This window comes from Tyto alba, unplaced genomic scaffold, assembly GCF_018691265.1.
Source record: "Tyto alba isolate M040663 unplaced genomic scaffold, T.alba_DEE_v4.0 Super-Scaffold_41, whole genome shotgun sequence".
NCBI classification, from domain to species: Eukaryota; Metazoa; Chordata; class Aves; order Strigiformes; family Tytonidae; genus Tyto; species Tyto alba.
In genome coordinates this window covers 15,804,318-15,819,764 of record NW_024881317.1, presented here as the reverse complement: position 1 = coordinate 15,819,764, position 15,447 = coordinate 15,804,318, and the positions used below count along the sequence as shown (strand labels likewise).

General features: G+C 37.5%; 1 protein-coding gene across 1 annotated transcript in view; it reads right to left on the bottom strand.

Annotated features, from left to right (window-relative positions):
- LOC104358469 (myocardial zonula adherens protein) overlaps nt 1-15,447 on the bottom strand; it is a 59,590-nt gene that overhangs the window by 34,557 nt on the left and 9,586 nt on the right. The window contains exons 3-7 of the mRNA XM_042804065.1: nt 10,064-10,222; nt 7,398-7,490; nt 4,630-4,743; nt 3,618-3,770; nt 602-727 (exon numbers count right to left, since the gene is read on the bottom strand). Of these exons, the coding sequence (XP_042659999.1) occupies nt 602-727; nt 3,618-3,770; nt 4,630-4,743; nt 7,398-7,490; nt 10,064-10,222 (645 nt within the window). The remainder of the gene's footprint in view (nt 1-601; nt 728-3,617; nt 3,771-4,629; nt 4,744-7,397; nt 7,491-10,063; nt 10,223-15,447) is intronic.

Sequence of the window (15,447 nt, the reverse complement as noted above, 5' to 3'; positions counted from 1 at the left end):
ACCCATTTCTTAGATGTTTGTTTTCCTTTCTGAGGATGCCATGAAGTAACAGTGTAAGAAAAATACACTGTTGCAGAAGATAGCATTTTAAACAGGGAAGTTTGCCACACTGAGCTTTGTACCTTCCTCACATATAAAACAATATGAACAGAAAGAGACTGGGTAATCTACCTTGAATCTCAGCCATTATCTCTGCCTTTATCAATTAGAAAAATTCAGTAACTAAGTGCTCATAGAAAGATTTTACTTGGGGGTGGAGGAAAACCAGGGGAAAGGAAGAGTTCTTGCTCCAGCAGCATGCAGTGAACTTGTTCTTAAACTATCACTAAAACTGGACATTATATTTTCCTTTTTGTAGAGAATGAGAAGTTAAAAAACACAACTTCATTTCAAATTTTGAAATCTACACTATCATTTCTGTTATTGTGTTTGAACACATTCTTTTCTTAGCCCTACAACCACAAGAGTTTGGAAAGCTTAGTTAACCGTGGCATGACTAGTCACAGAGACAGGAGTGAAGAACACGTCAACTCTGAAGTAGTAAGTGATTGAGAAATGACACCCAAGGTAAGCACCACTCTTATAGACTAACTATACATACGAGAAGGATTTCTTTTTCGGCTTTATGTTTCTGCTCCTCTTCTCGCATTTTTTCCTCATACTGACTATACAGTTTCCTTGTCATCTCTCTCATGACTTCAGCATTGGCTTCCTGCGACGATTCCACCTATGAGAGAGGAAATTTGACCCATCAGTCACCATGCAGCACTACTGGCAGTAGGAAAAGAGTTCACAGGATGTTAGAATAACACTTTGAACTTCCACTCCCTCTCCACTTTGTTATAAATTTGACATTGCTGAAGCAGATTTTCATTAGCAACAAGACCATTTACAATACTCTGCCATTATATAAGTAATTTGAATCTGTAGAAGTTACCACTTCATGAGGTTTCATGTTGTCTGAATTTACTCATTGCTTATCCAAGCCCAGGATATGCCTCTTTGCTGACCCCTTCCATAACAGCCTCCAATCACTTGGTTTGTTTCCCCATTGATAGTCTCTCCCTGTTTTACAGAAGCATAGATTAGACAAGATCTAGACTCAACTCCTGTTTCTAAATGACCATGAACACACAAAGCAAGAATTACTTTAAACTGGACCTAAGCATGTGTTGTTAACTAGAAGACACAGCTATACCCTCCCTCCTTTCTCTTGCTTTTTCACATACCACTCTTTGTGTAGGCACAAGAACTGGGGTGACCATGGAGCAAAACAGATCAGGGAACAACTAGACTTAATATACTCAGGGGTGTGGAAGAGTTAATTTTTAACCACGGAACCAGAAACTTTACTACTGCTACAGAGAAGAGGGTAAGAATGGTAATTCAGAGGCAGGATTTCCCCCTTGTGTTGGCTCAAAACACTGACTGAACCACACCCTCAAGTAATTAAACACCAGATAGGATATTCACAGCTTAAACCCATCTACTGTGTAAAGCGCAATAAAAGCAAACTAAAATAGCTAGTCCAGGACTTAGTTCTCTTACTAGAGATGCTATAAATCAGACATGGTTACAGTGAAATGTTGTGGGTGCTACAAAAATGTCAGGAAGATGAGGAATATACTGTCATCTAGGAGAATAATAAACTGTTCCCTGCTGATCAGTACACAGATACAAAATACCTGGTTCTGATGATTAAGGTTTTGAGGTTTGGGGTTTTCTTTTCATTTCAAGGACTGAAAGATTTATTAAAGCCTTGTGTTTATCTTGCATGGTGGGAACAAGCTATTTTACTACCCTTTAGGATAACAAGTGTATTTCATCCTTTGAAAAGGGACTGAGCTCTGAAGGACTCCACTTGTACTGCAGTTGTCCCCTTTGGCATCTCATCTAGACCTGGGCAGGGGTAGTAATCTACACTTTGTGAGAGTGAGTGAAGTTAAATTTAGTTTCAGTACAACACGAAACCTTCCACCTTTCAGGAAGGTTGAAAGAAACATATAATTCAGAAAAAGCCAACAATCAAACCCCAGAGTCCTTAACTGAACTGGAATATGGTCTCTGGCACCATCTCACCATCATTCCTTTGCTTATAGCTTGAGCAATGAGAGGAGTAAAAACAAGCATAAAAAGGTAGACACATCAGGGCATCCTGCTGTACTACTCTTGAACTGAGGCTGAAGACATTGCTTTTGTCATGACTGGATGAATAAACTGAACCTACGTAATAAGATACATGGGTGTGTTCTCCTACCGAGAAAGTAATCACAGCATACAGTTGTTACTGCTTTTCAGCTGCTAGCTTCCCAGATTCCACACCACCCTCTTACATTCACCCCTGGAATGAAATCCCAGATGTTTTGCATCTTTGATACACAATTTTACATTTAACTTTCAAAGACAGCAATGACGTATTTCATCCACTAACACTGTAATGAAACTGTAATTTGGAGGGCAAAATTTAAACTTTTTCCTCATTAAGGCAGGGCATATATTCTGCAGACCTTGACATGCTTGAAGATAAACAAATCCCTAAGCACTCAGTTGAACTGGGGCTTAACCTGCGCTTCTCTGACCTAAGAAGCAGACATACCTTCCCCTGACTTGTTGGTGCATGTCCTTAAGATTGTAGTAAAGTCCAAATTTGTTTTGAAATCTTAATTGCATCAGCTTTGCTTTCTTCTGTTAATTGTTTTTTTCTTCTTTTTATTTCCTGCTGACACTAGCAGGTACAAAATACAGGTACTTTTATAGCCTGCAAAACCTCACTATGAGAGGAAACTAGAATATGAATTTTAAGTTGAAATATGCTCATGTTAGCATTTTCTCTTTTAATCATTCACCATTTAGCATGAATTCAAGTCACTAGAGCACCAAAAAAGAAACATCTTTGACAAAATTAAACACGAATAAACCAGCAGTCACCTTAATTTTACAGTGACAAATTCTGATACAATACTATACCAAAAATATTCTCTTTTGAGCAATTTTAAGAGAGACAAAAGTTTTCAGGAGAGTTTTTTGATTATTTGTTTTGTTATGGTTTTTGTTTGTTTGTTTTTTAATGAGATTAAAAGGAATACATTTGGCAGATGAGGGGAGAAAACAGTCAAGCCTTCTAGCATATAAAACCTTCCAGTTTGCGTTTTAGTCCCTTGCATTTCTCTGAAAGGAATACCTTAATTCTCTTTCCAAGACACTTACTGTTACAGCATGTATCTGCTGACCATATGATCATAAGACTTAAGAGATTACCTGTTAAAAACTGTGCATACCAAATAAACAAACATCAAGACATTCTTATAGCGCTGCTTAGAGTTATGATATTCCTTTACGTACAGCAATGGATGCTAATAACCATTCAATGGTTTGAATTTTTACCAGAGTAATGGTTTGAATATTCATCCCTGAATAGTGACAGAACGTGACAGAAAGACTGAGTGCTGCCAGCTGAGATTTTTGTTATTAGAACAGTATTGATTCACAAGAGTATGTCAGTTCTAGGGAATGATGAAGGCATAAAAACCCCTTTGCAAACAAGGCCAAGGAATTAATTTAACATGCTCCTAATGCCCTTATTATGAAATATTTTTAGGGGAGTTTATATACCACACCTTTAATTTCAGTAGCTGATTTTCAATTTGTGCTGTTTCCAGTTGCTTTTGCTTCTCTCTCAGCTTTTCCATAGATTGCTCATGTGTATGTTTTAAATTCCTTATTTGTTCCCTTATATCAGTGTTCTCCAGTGTAACATCCACTAGAGTTTTCTAGAGCAAAGAGGCAAACCACATATTAAAAATCACAAATAATTTGGTGAATTAATATAGTCACAAGATTATGGGACAGACAGAACATTCAAGAGTTTCCTGATGTATCAATGAAGCATGAACAGTTTTGCAAGTTCTAACATTTAAAATTATGGCTTTTGTTGTATTTAGTTTACTAGAAGGTATTTCCATGAGAGTCATGCTCAGTGAAATCAAGTCCTGGAACACTATAAAAAAAAGGAACATGGACGCATTTCAGTATGAATGCTACTCCCAATAATCTTCCTTTCTTCTCTCCAAGGCCCGTGCTACACATATTAAATGCACTAGACTGAAAAAAAAACCTGTGACATACAAGAAAGCAGGAACATTAAGTTATTCAGCTCAAATACGTGGGCATTTGGAATTATTTAAAACAGAAAATTCATTCCCACCTTCTCCCTCCCCCTGCATTTCACAGGTATGTAAAATCTCACAAGTGTTTATCATCCAAACACGCCAATTGCATTTCTGTTAACCAGTGCAGGTAGGAATAAGTCAGGAGATGTACTGTTTTGCACAATACAGAACAAATCACATTTTTACCTTAGATATTTCATAGAGACATGACTCGTGGCATTAGTCTGCTGTAGATCAGTATCTCTTTATTGTACTCTATTTGTAAGAGGTTTTAAAAACCACAAGTGTTGGAATTATTTGTTTCTTAGTTTCCTAAATTAGCTGCCTTAGATATCCAAGACAGTACTTCATGGGCTTGTATAGTGTTACAATCTGTATTTGTCATCCATGTTTTACATATGCTTTCAAATCCATGTCAGAAAAGGCAGTTGTCAGCTGTGAAACAGCTATTAAAATGTACCTGCAAGTCTATTGATGCTGATGTCAAGGAGCTGTTCATTTCACTAAAGCTATCTAAGGCTGCAGCCTGTACTCGCACATGATTCTCTAAGGATTCCTGATGAGCATTTGTCACCTGAGCAGAAGAAAAAAAAAGTTTTATATAGAATTATGATAAAGTTTACCTATTCTTTCAAAGGGACCCACTGAAGAGAAAGACCCCATGGTTAATTTTCACAGTACTTGGATGCTTAAAATATACAGGCCTCAAACCATGTTCTTGCACCTCAGAAAGAAACAAACAAAACTTAGAATCCAAATATGCTAACAGAAATAAAGCACAAGTATCTATGTTCATTGCTAGTCTGTTATCACTGTAAAAGCTGTTCTTTTTGAAAGGACAAGAGGACACTTGGCAGATACCTATTCAGAAAGTTTATATACACAGAGTGGGCAGACTGTAAAAAGTCACAGACTGAAAAGCAGAAGAATGCAAGAGATGAGGAAATCTAGAAAGGCTTGGGTGAATTGTAGAATAGCCTTAATTAAGAATGAACTGACTAATCAGGTATGTAAAGAAGCAACATCAAGAAGACTTAAGGAGTTGTGCCAGGGAAGGTTTAGATTGGATATTAGGGAAAATTTCTTCATCGATGGGGCTGTCAAGCATTGGAACAGGCTGCCCAGGGAAGCGGCTGAGTCTCTGTCCCTGGAGGTATTTAAAAGACGTATAGATGTGGCACTTAGGGACACAGTTTAGTGATGGGCTTGGCAGTGCTAGGTTAACGGTTGGACTCAATGATCTTAAAGGTTTTTTCCAACCTAAATGATTCTGTGATTCTATGAAACAATACAAAGCAGGTAGATGTCAACAGAGAGCTTTGTTGTGTGAAAATGTCTGGTCTTCGGTTATGTATACACACATGCTTGAAAATTGGAGGGAAAAAAAAAAGGCACAAAATGATGTAGTTTAAGAAGAGAGCAAAACCCAAACAATGTAAGTAATTGTGAACCATCCAATAATAAAGATTAAAAAAAATGCTACAAATGGAGTCCAGTCCAACTCATATTCTTAGATGGCCCAGATCTGTTTCTTGGTAAAAACATAACACTAGGGACTGATATGGAGAACAATGAGTGTTTAGCAACCAAGTCATACACAGATTAGGTCAGCATAGGAAGCAAAAGCCAAGTAGTTACTGTTAACCCTATATAAACATGTGCTCATGTAAAAACAAAGAAAAGCAGAAATGCTTTGGATGGATTAAGAAAGTTACAAGCTAAGAACCTGGGTGAAGCAGCATACTGCTCAGGGCAGAATACTGGAAGTACAAATTTCAAACAAACTTTATGAACAAACAGTAGTCCTGGAAATTGATGGGGAAAAAGCAGAGTGATTCAAAGCTGAAGCAAAGAATATATAAAGGATTTTAAACAGGATCCCCAAATACCATGAAAGATGGCAGTCATGTAAAACCAAAACCCAACCAACCAAAAAAAAAAAGCATATATTATTAGGTAGAACAACACTTGTGCTTTCTTTCAGCCAGTCTAAAGTATTAAAGAAGCAGGGAGGGTGTCTCATAATGTGTCATTTATGTCAGAAGCAATGCTTCAAAAACTGCTAATGTGCTGCAGGACTAGAGATTCTGTCAGAGCTAGTCAGAAACCCTTAATTAAGAGAGATGTTCAGACTCATGCAGGATTTCTACCGGTCTGACAGAACATCTGGAAGTCTAGGATATGACCACTGCTGTTCAGTAAGGATCAGTAGCAAAGATGACAAAACTGCATCTAAATCAGCATTTGCCTCCATGCATAGTGGGTGAGAGACACACCTTATTGGCATCATTAAGACTGTTTAACACGGTTTAGAGAAATTCAGTTTTCTCTCCCTCCTGCTCTCAAGTCAGGGTGACTTTTTTTGTTGTTTTTTTGAAACTAGTTGCCACAGAATAAAAGTACCAGTTTAACTGCAAGTTCTGATCTTTATATACAGCATGATCTTTATAATACAGCATGCAGGGAACTGACAGTCTCCAAATGAGGATGGCAGAAGGGCACAAGTCAGGGTCCCAGTCACATGAAACCAGAATATGTTTAATTGCCAAAGCTTCATCTGAACCAGGACTGTGAAAATTGATGTTGAATATAAAATCCATAGCAAATTTTCAGGAAGATTTTTTGGACCAAATAAATCATAAGTTTAATATGAAGGATACTTCTATAAGACCACAGCAGTTTTTATTGCTAAAACAGCATGTCAGAAAAAAGAGAGGACATTGAATTACCATTGAAAGGTTCAATTAAGAACCAAAAGGTAAGTAATTTTTAGAACTGTCAAGCACTTTAATACTAAAGAATATTGTTACTTCTTTTACTATAGTGTTTAAACAATAAAGTCAGTAAAACAGAGCAAAGTCTGTTGAAATTACACCAAGTTAATTCTAATTATGTAAGTAATTTATTCAACTGACCTGGCAGCTTACTGATACAAACATCTCCACTAATTACAAATACACACAGACAATGCTATCAAGATCATTCTTTTATTACCAAGAAGCAGGCAATTAGTAATTCCATATGCAAAAGCATCCCTGTCCTATTTTACCTTCCTGGAGGGAAAAATAAATAAATTTTAAAAAGTATAGATATTACATAAAACAATGAACTGGAGTAGTTTGAGAAATAATTTCTGTTCTGATGAAGTAAAAAAAATTTAAAAAGTTTCTAGATAACACTGGGACAGTTATTCTCATATGCTTTCCCTACAAATGAATGTATACTTACTTTCAGTTCATTTGTAAGCTGCTGTATTTTTCGTTTCATTTCATCATATTCACCATACATTTTCTTTCTTACTTTTTCCAGAGTTGCTCTCACCTGGTGTCAGAAAAAAAATCAAATGCCTTTATCAAACTTATTGATAATACCATTTATACTAGGAGATGATTGTTTTTTCTATGTTCTTTATTGTTACTCTCGACAGTTTCCACTATTAATCTAACTTTAGCATCAACAATTTACTCTTAAGAACAAGACAAAAATCTAAGTCTCAAGACTTGTCTACGTAGGGATGATATGAATAAACATCTCTGAGTAATTCTAAACTTCACTGTACACTCTTAAACACTTGTAAATTAATAGTTTAAATAAAGAAATCAATTACATTATGCATAATTCACTCTAACCTGATTACTAAAGGAATTAGAATTCATTTGAGCATATAATGTTTTCTTTCTGAAAAAAAGCACCCATAGATGGGTTTAATACACCTTAATACTGTTTAAAGTGGTAATTAGTTTTTCCTGAGTATCCTTTGAAGATAAACTCTTCGATTTCAGACTTTTAGGCTGGTATCTACCTAAACAAGATATCAGCATAAATTTACCAATGCAAATTCAAATCTTAAAAACAGAGTACTTAATTTGATTTTATTTAAGAATTGTGGTTGTAACTGATACCTTGTCTTTCAAAAAAAAAAGAAAAAAGGAAAAAAAAAAAAAAAAAAAAAGAAAAGCAAAGCACACTTGAAGCCAGCTTGGGTTTACATGCCATTGCAGTCATGAACTTCTAGAACCAGTCTTCTCAAGAGCACACATTGTAAACACTAGTTAAATGTTTGCCTACAGTCTACCTTCCAGCTACATAATTCATACTCCTTCACCTCTCCCTCCCCGCTCTATCAAACAAATCTAGGGCAGTGATCTTACCTTGTCTCTGCACAGGCTGGGGGAAGGTGTGAAGGTAAAATATTAATAGGGCCTTATACAAGAGGGGATGTTTTTAGCAGCTCTGCAGTATACCCACTCCCTTCCAGAAAGATGGGTGTTGGCCACCGGATCTATGGAGGGAGTAGGCTCATGCCTACTCGAAACTATGTGCTCCCTTTAGGATGAGAAACATAGAAGGAAGCTGACTCTTGCACTTCACCTCAGGAAAGCACCCCTTGCCCTGTCCCCATCACCCACATATGCACACAAACACACACTCTTCCAAGGTGCAAGTTTGACTCAGATACAGAGGAAACCATCAGCAGTTCTGATGTAGCCCATCATTTTTGGTCTATTTAAGTCACCACATACGTGGCACAAGCTGAGGATTCTTGTTTAAGACTCTGCTTTTAAACACAAAACTTACTTGGTAGACCAAAGTTCACAGATTAGCATAGCTGAATACAGCTTCCATAAGACAGGAGAGCAATGGCCAGTATGTATCTTCCCATGTCTTTCCCACTTTTTCCTGAAAGGATCAGTACGCTGAACACACATGCAAGCCATGCAGTTCACCTGGCCTGACGTCCCTCCATGCCACAAGCCAGATGTGAACAGAAAAGCGCAGGGAGACAGTTCCAGTCCAAGCAATCTGTGCCAGGTATCAGAAACAGTGCAGCGTGGGGAGCCAGACCTGCTGTGTGCAAATTTACCCATTCCCTGGCACCACCACAGCAGGGCAGATAAACTACCCAGGCAGGAAACCAGCAGCTGAGGCAGCACACATGCCTTGCTGGCCCTGCAGTAGTGACATACCCTAACTGTGAGTGCAGAACTTGAGAGTGGTGAATTCTGAGAGCTAACAAACTGTGAGTAATAAAGGAGAAAAGCAAGTGCTGATAGCTAGAAAGCAGGCAGATGTTAAGAGCACGCATAATTACAGCTTGACTCAGTATTCCTCCCTTTTAGCTCAACTTAGTTTGCACTTGAATCATTAACACAGCAACCATTCACCAATAACTTCCTAGTTGGTGAAGGTAGATGGAAAGAGAAGGTCCAATTACTTACCCTGGGATAACTAAGGGTGTTATTTCCAAAGCCTGAAAGCCAAGGACTGACAGGCAGAGAGATGCTGAGTTTCAAGCACAGAGACCAGCAGCATCAGAAATACACTTTTTTTTTTTCTTTTGGAAGAGCTTCTTCCAATTATGATAAATGAGCATGCACAGAGAAAGTAGTACAAAGTCATCCTTATTAGGCTGACTATTTTAAGGCTGCCCCAAAATATACCCAAGTAATTTTACTATGTCACCTAATTGAGGAGCCTTTTCAAAACTGGGGGTTTGGGAACGGGGGAAGCAGAGGAAGAGAGGAGAGAGTTTATCCTTTCAGGTGTCTGCTTACATAGCTTCTTCTGTATCACATCTGAAATTATGAAGGCTTCAGGACAGTAGCCCCAAGATCTATTTGGCAATTTGTGTGCCCAGCTATAGCCCAGTTAGCAAGCATTAACAAGTATCACTTCGCACAGAGGCCTTGAGTCTGGACCACACAGTTCCTAGGTATACAGCACGCTTTTTTTCCAATTTGAATACTAACAAGACAAGCCTTTAGCTTCAGAGTAGGTTCCCAGTTCAAATTCAGGTCTTGGGCTAGACATCAGTCATCCCACATACACTCACAGCTCTACATGAATATATGTAAAGGGTATTTGACAAATTTTGAAGCTGAAACATAACTCACTTCTTTAATGTAATTCATCTCCTCTTTCAGCTGATCAGCTGACCAGCCATAAACCACCATTTCTCTCTTATGGTTGTTGTCAGTTCGGTGCACGACGCCATACACCATCCCATGAGAGAGCTTCCCTGGAGACATGCCATTTGGTACATGGTAGAGCTCCTTAAAAGTAAAAAAATAAAAAGTTATTTTAAAATCAGTACTACAATAAAAAAACAAACAAACAACCAAAAACACATTAACATAGGGCCAGAAGAGACAGACAACTATAGTGAAAGCATAACAGTACCTAAACTAGCTCCCAAATGTTTTGGGGCCAAGCTGTCAACCTTCATGTTTTTGAGAAGATCAGTGACCAGCTTATAATTGAGACATCTAATTTCCACTGGCTTTAATAGAAGTGATATAGGTACAGCTACAGACAACAGATTGCATTTGTGCAAGGAGTAGAGGCATAGGAGAGAAAATGTTATCCTGACTTATTTTCATTCACCAACATATGCTACTTTTCTGAATTCTTCCAGAGCACTGTCCACTCTCAGAGTTCCTTTTAAACTCTGGCAGTCACAGAATTGCTCCTCACTCGCCAAACTCCTTGCTGCAGGAAATACAAAACTTCACAAGTTTGAGAAAAAATTTTAGAAGGTTCTCAGAAGAAACTGAAAACTAAAACACTGTAGGCAAGGTTTCTTAAACAGAGCTCAGAAAACATCTGTTTATCTTGGAGATAAACAAAGTAGAATTTCAGTTTGCATTTAAAGCTAACTGAGGACCTCCAAAGCAATCAAACATTATTTCACAGCTGCATTTCTCTTACAGAAGTTGTAAAACCAACATTGTAAGAGCCAAAGCAAAGCTACGAAACAGCATTCATGTGGGTGTTCCAGTGTTATTAACTAAGTAGGAGGGTAAAACTTTGAAATCGGGTCTTGATAGATTAATAGAAAGGCTGTTTTAAAGTGCCTACATTTGTTATTTTAATGATCTGCAGAAATTTGGAAAACGTAGTTGTAATATTTGTATGTCTTACTTAAAGGCACTCCGCAACAGTATCCTCTTACTCATCTCAGCAATACAATTAGTAAGAAAAATATTCATGCAAGTAATAGGAATCATTTCCCTCATCATGTAAATAAATATCTGCAATGTCAGATGTAACCACCTGACCCAACTACTCACCTAACATCCCTTCTAATCAACCCTGAGAAACATCCTTCTGTAGCAATCATCCAAAATGAGTCAGCCTCCAGAAGTACTACCTTCTCTTCTTGATTACAAAGAATTTAAACAACTAGCTTAGATGAAGACATCCACATTACAACTTTTTAAAAAGAAGGGAAAAAACATTTTTACCTAACTTTAAATATTTGCAAACTAGGAACCTAAAATTAGTGATTATTTCTGAATAGAAAGTTAGGAAGACACAATCTTGGAAACAGCTGTTACTGCGTAGCTTTGCATATTGGTTTTGAAAGGCCAGTGCTGGGGACAAATCAGCTATAGGTAATTTTACTGAACTTTCTTTTTCATGCTAGATATACAAGGATACAGGTAAATTTGAGAATACTTACTACACTGACCTTAGAATATGTTTTGGTTTGTTTTGTTGTTCAGTAATGACACTGTATGAAAACTGACCAACTTTGAGATTCTTTACTAAGAGTCCAAGCAGTATCTAAATACTCTCTCTGACACCAGAGAATGGAAGAGATGACGTTCAGCATCTTATATCCATCTGCAGCTGCATCCTAGAGTTTCCAGTCCTTACCATGACAGGCGGTGATGACAGCATCTACCGTCTAAAAGCAGCAGCACTTTCAGCTTTTAGTAGCCAAACTAACACAACTATGATGGCAAAGTAAGTACTTCTTTAGGTAAGGCAAAAATGAACAGGAAAATCTACTTGCATTAAGAAGAACAGGTAAAGATAGACATGCTTTATACTGTGTCCCTCCCACATGGCACTGACAGATTTTCTCAACATCTTAAATGCTACACGTTTTCCTTTACCATATCATTAATAGCTTAACCGTTTTGCTGAAGCTCTGGGTGTGTGTGTGCAAGGCTGGGAGGGGAACAATCACAGAGCAGACACCTGATAAAGAATGTTTCAGGCAGAGAACAACAAAGCTATACGCAATCATTTAAAAAGAAAGCCTTAAAACTGCCTAATGGAAAAATATTGGGCAACCAGCCCTACCTATACAAGATATAATTTTGCACTTTGAAAATATTATATGCAAAGCTTCATATCCTGATAATCAGCAGTTTCAGAATTATGTAATACTGGGGTTTCTATTTTGTTGTTTGGATGCGTACAAACAAAAACCCCACACCTGATTTTTTGAGAGTAGGGAAAATACAGAAACTAGACGGGGACATGACTCAAAACTTCATGTTTGTTTGCTTCCAGGGTTGTACAGTTTCTTTGGTAGTTTCATCGCAGCTCCTCCCCTGCATCTGGATAAAGGGATTACATTCAAGTTTCCATCTTCCTGATAACCAAATGAAAAATAACTTTGATTGTTTAGATGTTACTAAGGCACCAGACACTGAATTCATAAATCTGTACCCTTTACCCATGATCGTTCATTTTTTATGAGGTGAACAGCTGAATACCAGCAACTATCAAGATCCTTTGTGCTTCCAAAACATTAGCAGAATTGTTTAAAGGGCTATTTGCAGAGTTCTGTATGAAAATTTTGACCAAGTTCCTTATTTTTAGAATATTACTAACACATTACTAAGGAATACTTTGAAGGATTCTTTTCTCCCTCTAAAAAAGACTTATAAATTCAGATCAATGGGTTTGCTGCTGGAGAATCACCCACGGTACTTACATATTTCACAGATGAACAGACTTAAATTTACATCATAATGGCAGTACATGCAGGATTAAGCATGTACAAAGCCAGACTGGTTACATGTCTCTTGCAACAATGCTAATCTTGCCTGTTGTCTGTATTTGCACAAGCCTCCCAAGATGCCTTTGTCACTTCTCTTTTAGAAGATTAAAAGAATCACCATGATCTGTTGAGTGTTCCAGTTCTACTATGTGCTACTTAAAATACAGGATATTGCTTTTACCTCCTCCTTACTTCTCCTTTGTATCACAACCCCAGGCAAGCACCTGTTAAAATTTCAGTACAGTTCTTCCTTGATTTAAAGCTGTGTGAACCAACAGCTGTACAAATAACCGCTCTCATACTTCTTCAGTCTTTTTCCTTGTTGTTTTATTGCAGCTATGCTTACCTTCTGCTACCCCTTTTCTCTTTGAAACTCTTAATTTCCACTTACTGACCGCTTGTTTCAGGGTTCAGCATATGCCCTGACACAAAAGGGCTAACCTGATGCAGTCTCATCTTAGAGGAAGGGTCACAACCAGAAAACTTCTCTCAATGCACGGTTGAGAGGTGGATGGGTTGCTTTGCTTGTTACCTATTCTGTTAATACACCTTTGCCTTTAAAGGAGGCCTTGCTGAATAGCTCAGTTCTCAAACTGCTTCACAGAACTGCATCACTAAGTATGCATTAAGTATACTTTCCACCACTTTGTCTCCTCTCTGAAGCTACTTCCACCCACCTTTGTTTCTTTTTCTCCCTTCAGTGATTTTTCCTTTTCTGCCTTGTCCTCTGTTCTTCCTCTGTCACGTTCTCTCTCTCCCATGTTTCCTCTTCCAGAAATCCTGGATTTTCCACATCCCCAAGGACCACACAATGTTTTAAGTCAAATACTTTTTATCATTCTCCTCTATGTGCCATACATATCCACTCACAGAACTCGGGTATTTTTCTGAGAAGGTCCTCACCTGTCTCCACTCCTGATCTGCAGTGAGGCATCTCCGTGATGATAACAGAATAAGTAAATACACACAGGTATATAGGAGCCAGTAAATACTGTAAAGCTAATGAGAAAAGTACTTGAAGATGGAAAGTTTTGTTACAACAGTTAACCATTGCTGTTTCAGGTCAAAATATGAGCCAACTCCAGGGTACAGGGAAGTTCTTGCTCCCCACCCATCTATGCACCTGCTGCCCTGGAACAAGTGCAGTTGTTGCCCTAAAGTGTGCTAAAAATCCCTTCAAATGTGAGCTGCTGATCTGAAAAGGCAAACTTAGCTTCAGCAATTTGTGAATATTTCTTTTTACCTACAGTCAGTTGTATATGACAGTCCAAGGTAACAGCAAGAACACATGATATTGATGCACATGAATATTATAAGAGCTTCCAGGAACATGCTTTGTCTATGTTGCAGCAACAGTCATGATGCACTTGGTGTGATCACACAGCATGCACTAAAGAAATGCAGACTATGTTTACTTAATTCATGAATATTTAAAACAGAAGCCTACACCCCAAGGTTGCAAAACTCTTGATAATTGCTATGCATCCTGTTTATGTCTCTGTCCAAAGAAGTAGCACAAGTAGCATGAAAAAGGTGGATCAAAGACACTATAAAAACAAAACCTAAATATGATTTGTTAGCTGCTTTTTGTATTGTCCATGGTTTTATGGGCATTATGTAAATAACACTGAGGGGTTATTTGTTTCCTAATCTATCTTCATAAGTTTTTGAAATGAAAGTCAGATACCTCCATACATTATACTTTTTCCCTGTCCCAAAACTGGAAGCAGAACCACAGAAGAAGTATCTTATTTGAAGAAAAAGTACATCTAATGTAACGACCAGCACAATTCTGGGTTTAGTACTCATATTTCCTTAAAATTTTGCTAAATCATTATCTTCACCATCTAAAAACTCTTCTTTTAACCAGAACTATACCAGTTAAGCGAGGCTTTACCTTTTCCTCAACTGACACATTCCAGAGGTTTCTGAAATATCCAGTAATCTTCTGCTTGTTCACCAGTTATACAAGGAAAAGGAACATTTACACTATTACTTAGGTTACATATTTTCTGTTCAGTAAAATGACAAATTTATAATATTGAGCTCACCAAGGAAAGTTACTGTGCTCTGACAAAAGGTAGCTATGTTCTTACGCTTTTTCATATTCCTCTACAGCCCATGAAACTCATGTTACATTTAGGGATATTTCATATATAGATAGTATTAAAGTAGGGAAAATATGCCAAGACATAAACATGAGTGTTCTTAAATTCATGATGCTAAGTAAGAATCATCGTTTAACACAATCCAACTTCTAAGCTCCTTGAAATGTAGAATTTAGGTGCCTATCTCAAAAAATAGAAGTGACAGGTATTATACAAAGTCACATCTCATCAATGAAATCTGTACACAGAACACCAATGATTATACATTAAGAAAATAAGATACCACAAATACAGCAGTAACCACAGAAGTCAGTGGAATTCTCTCTGTGGTTTTCATGTACTGCTGTTTTTAATTAAGGTGTTAATTAGTACA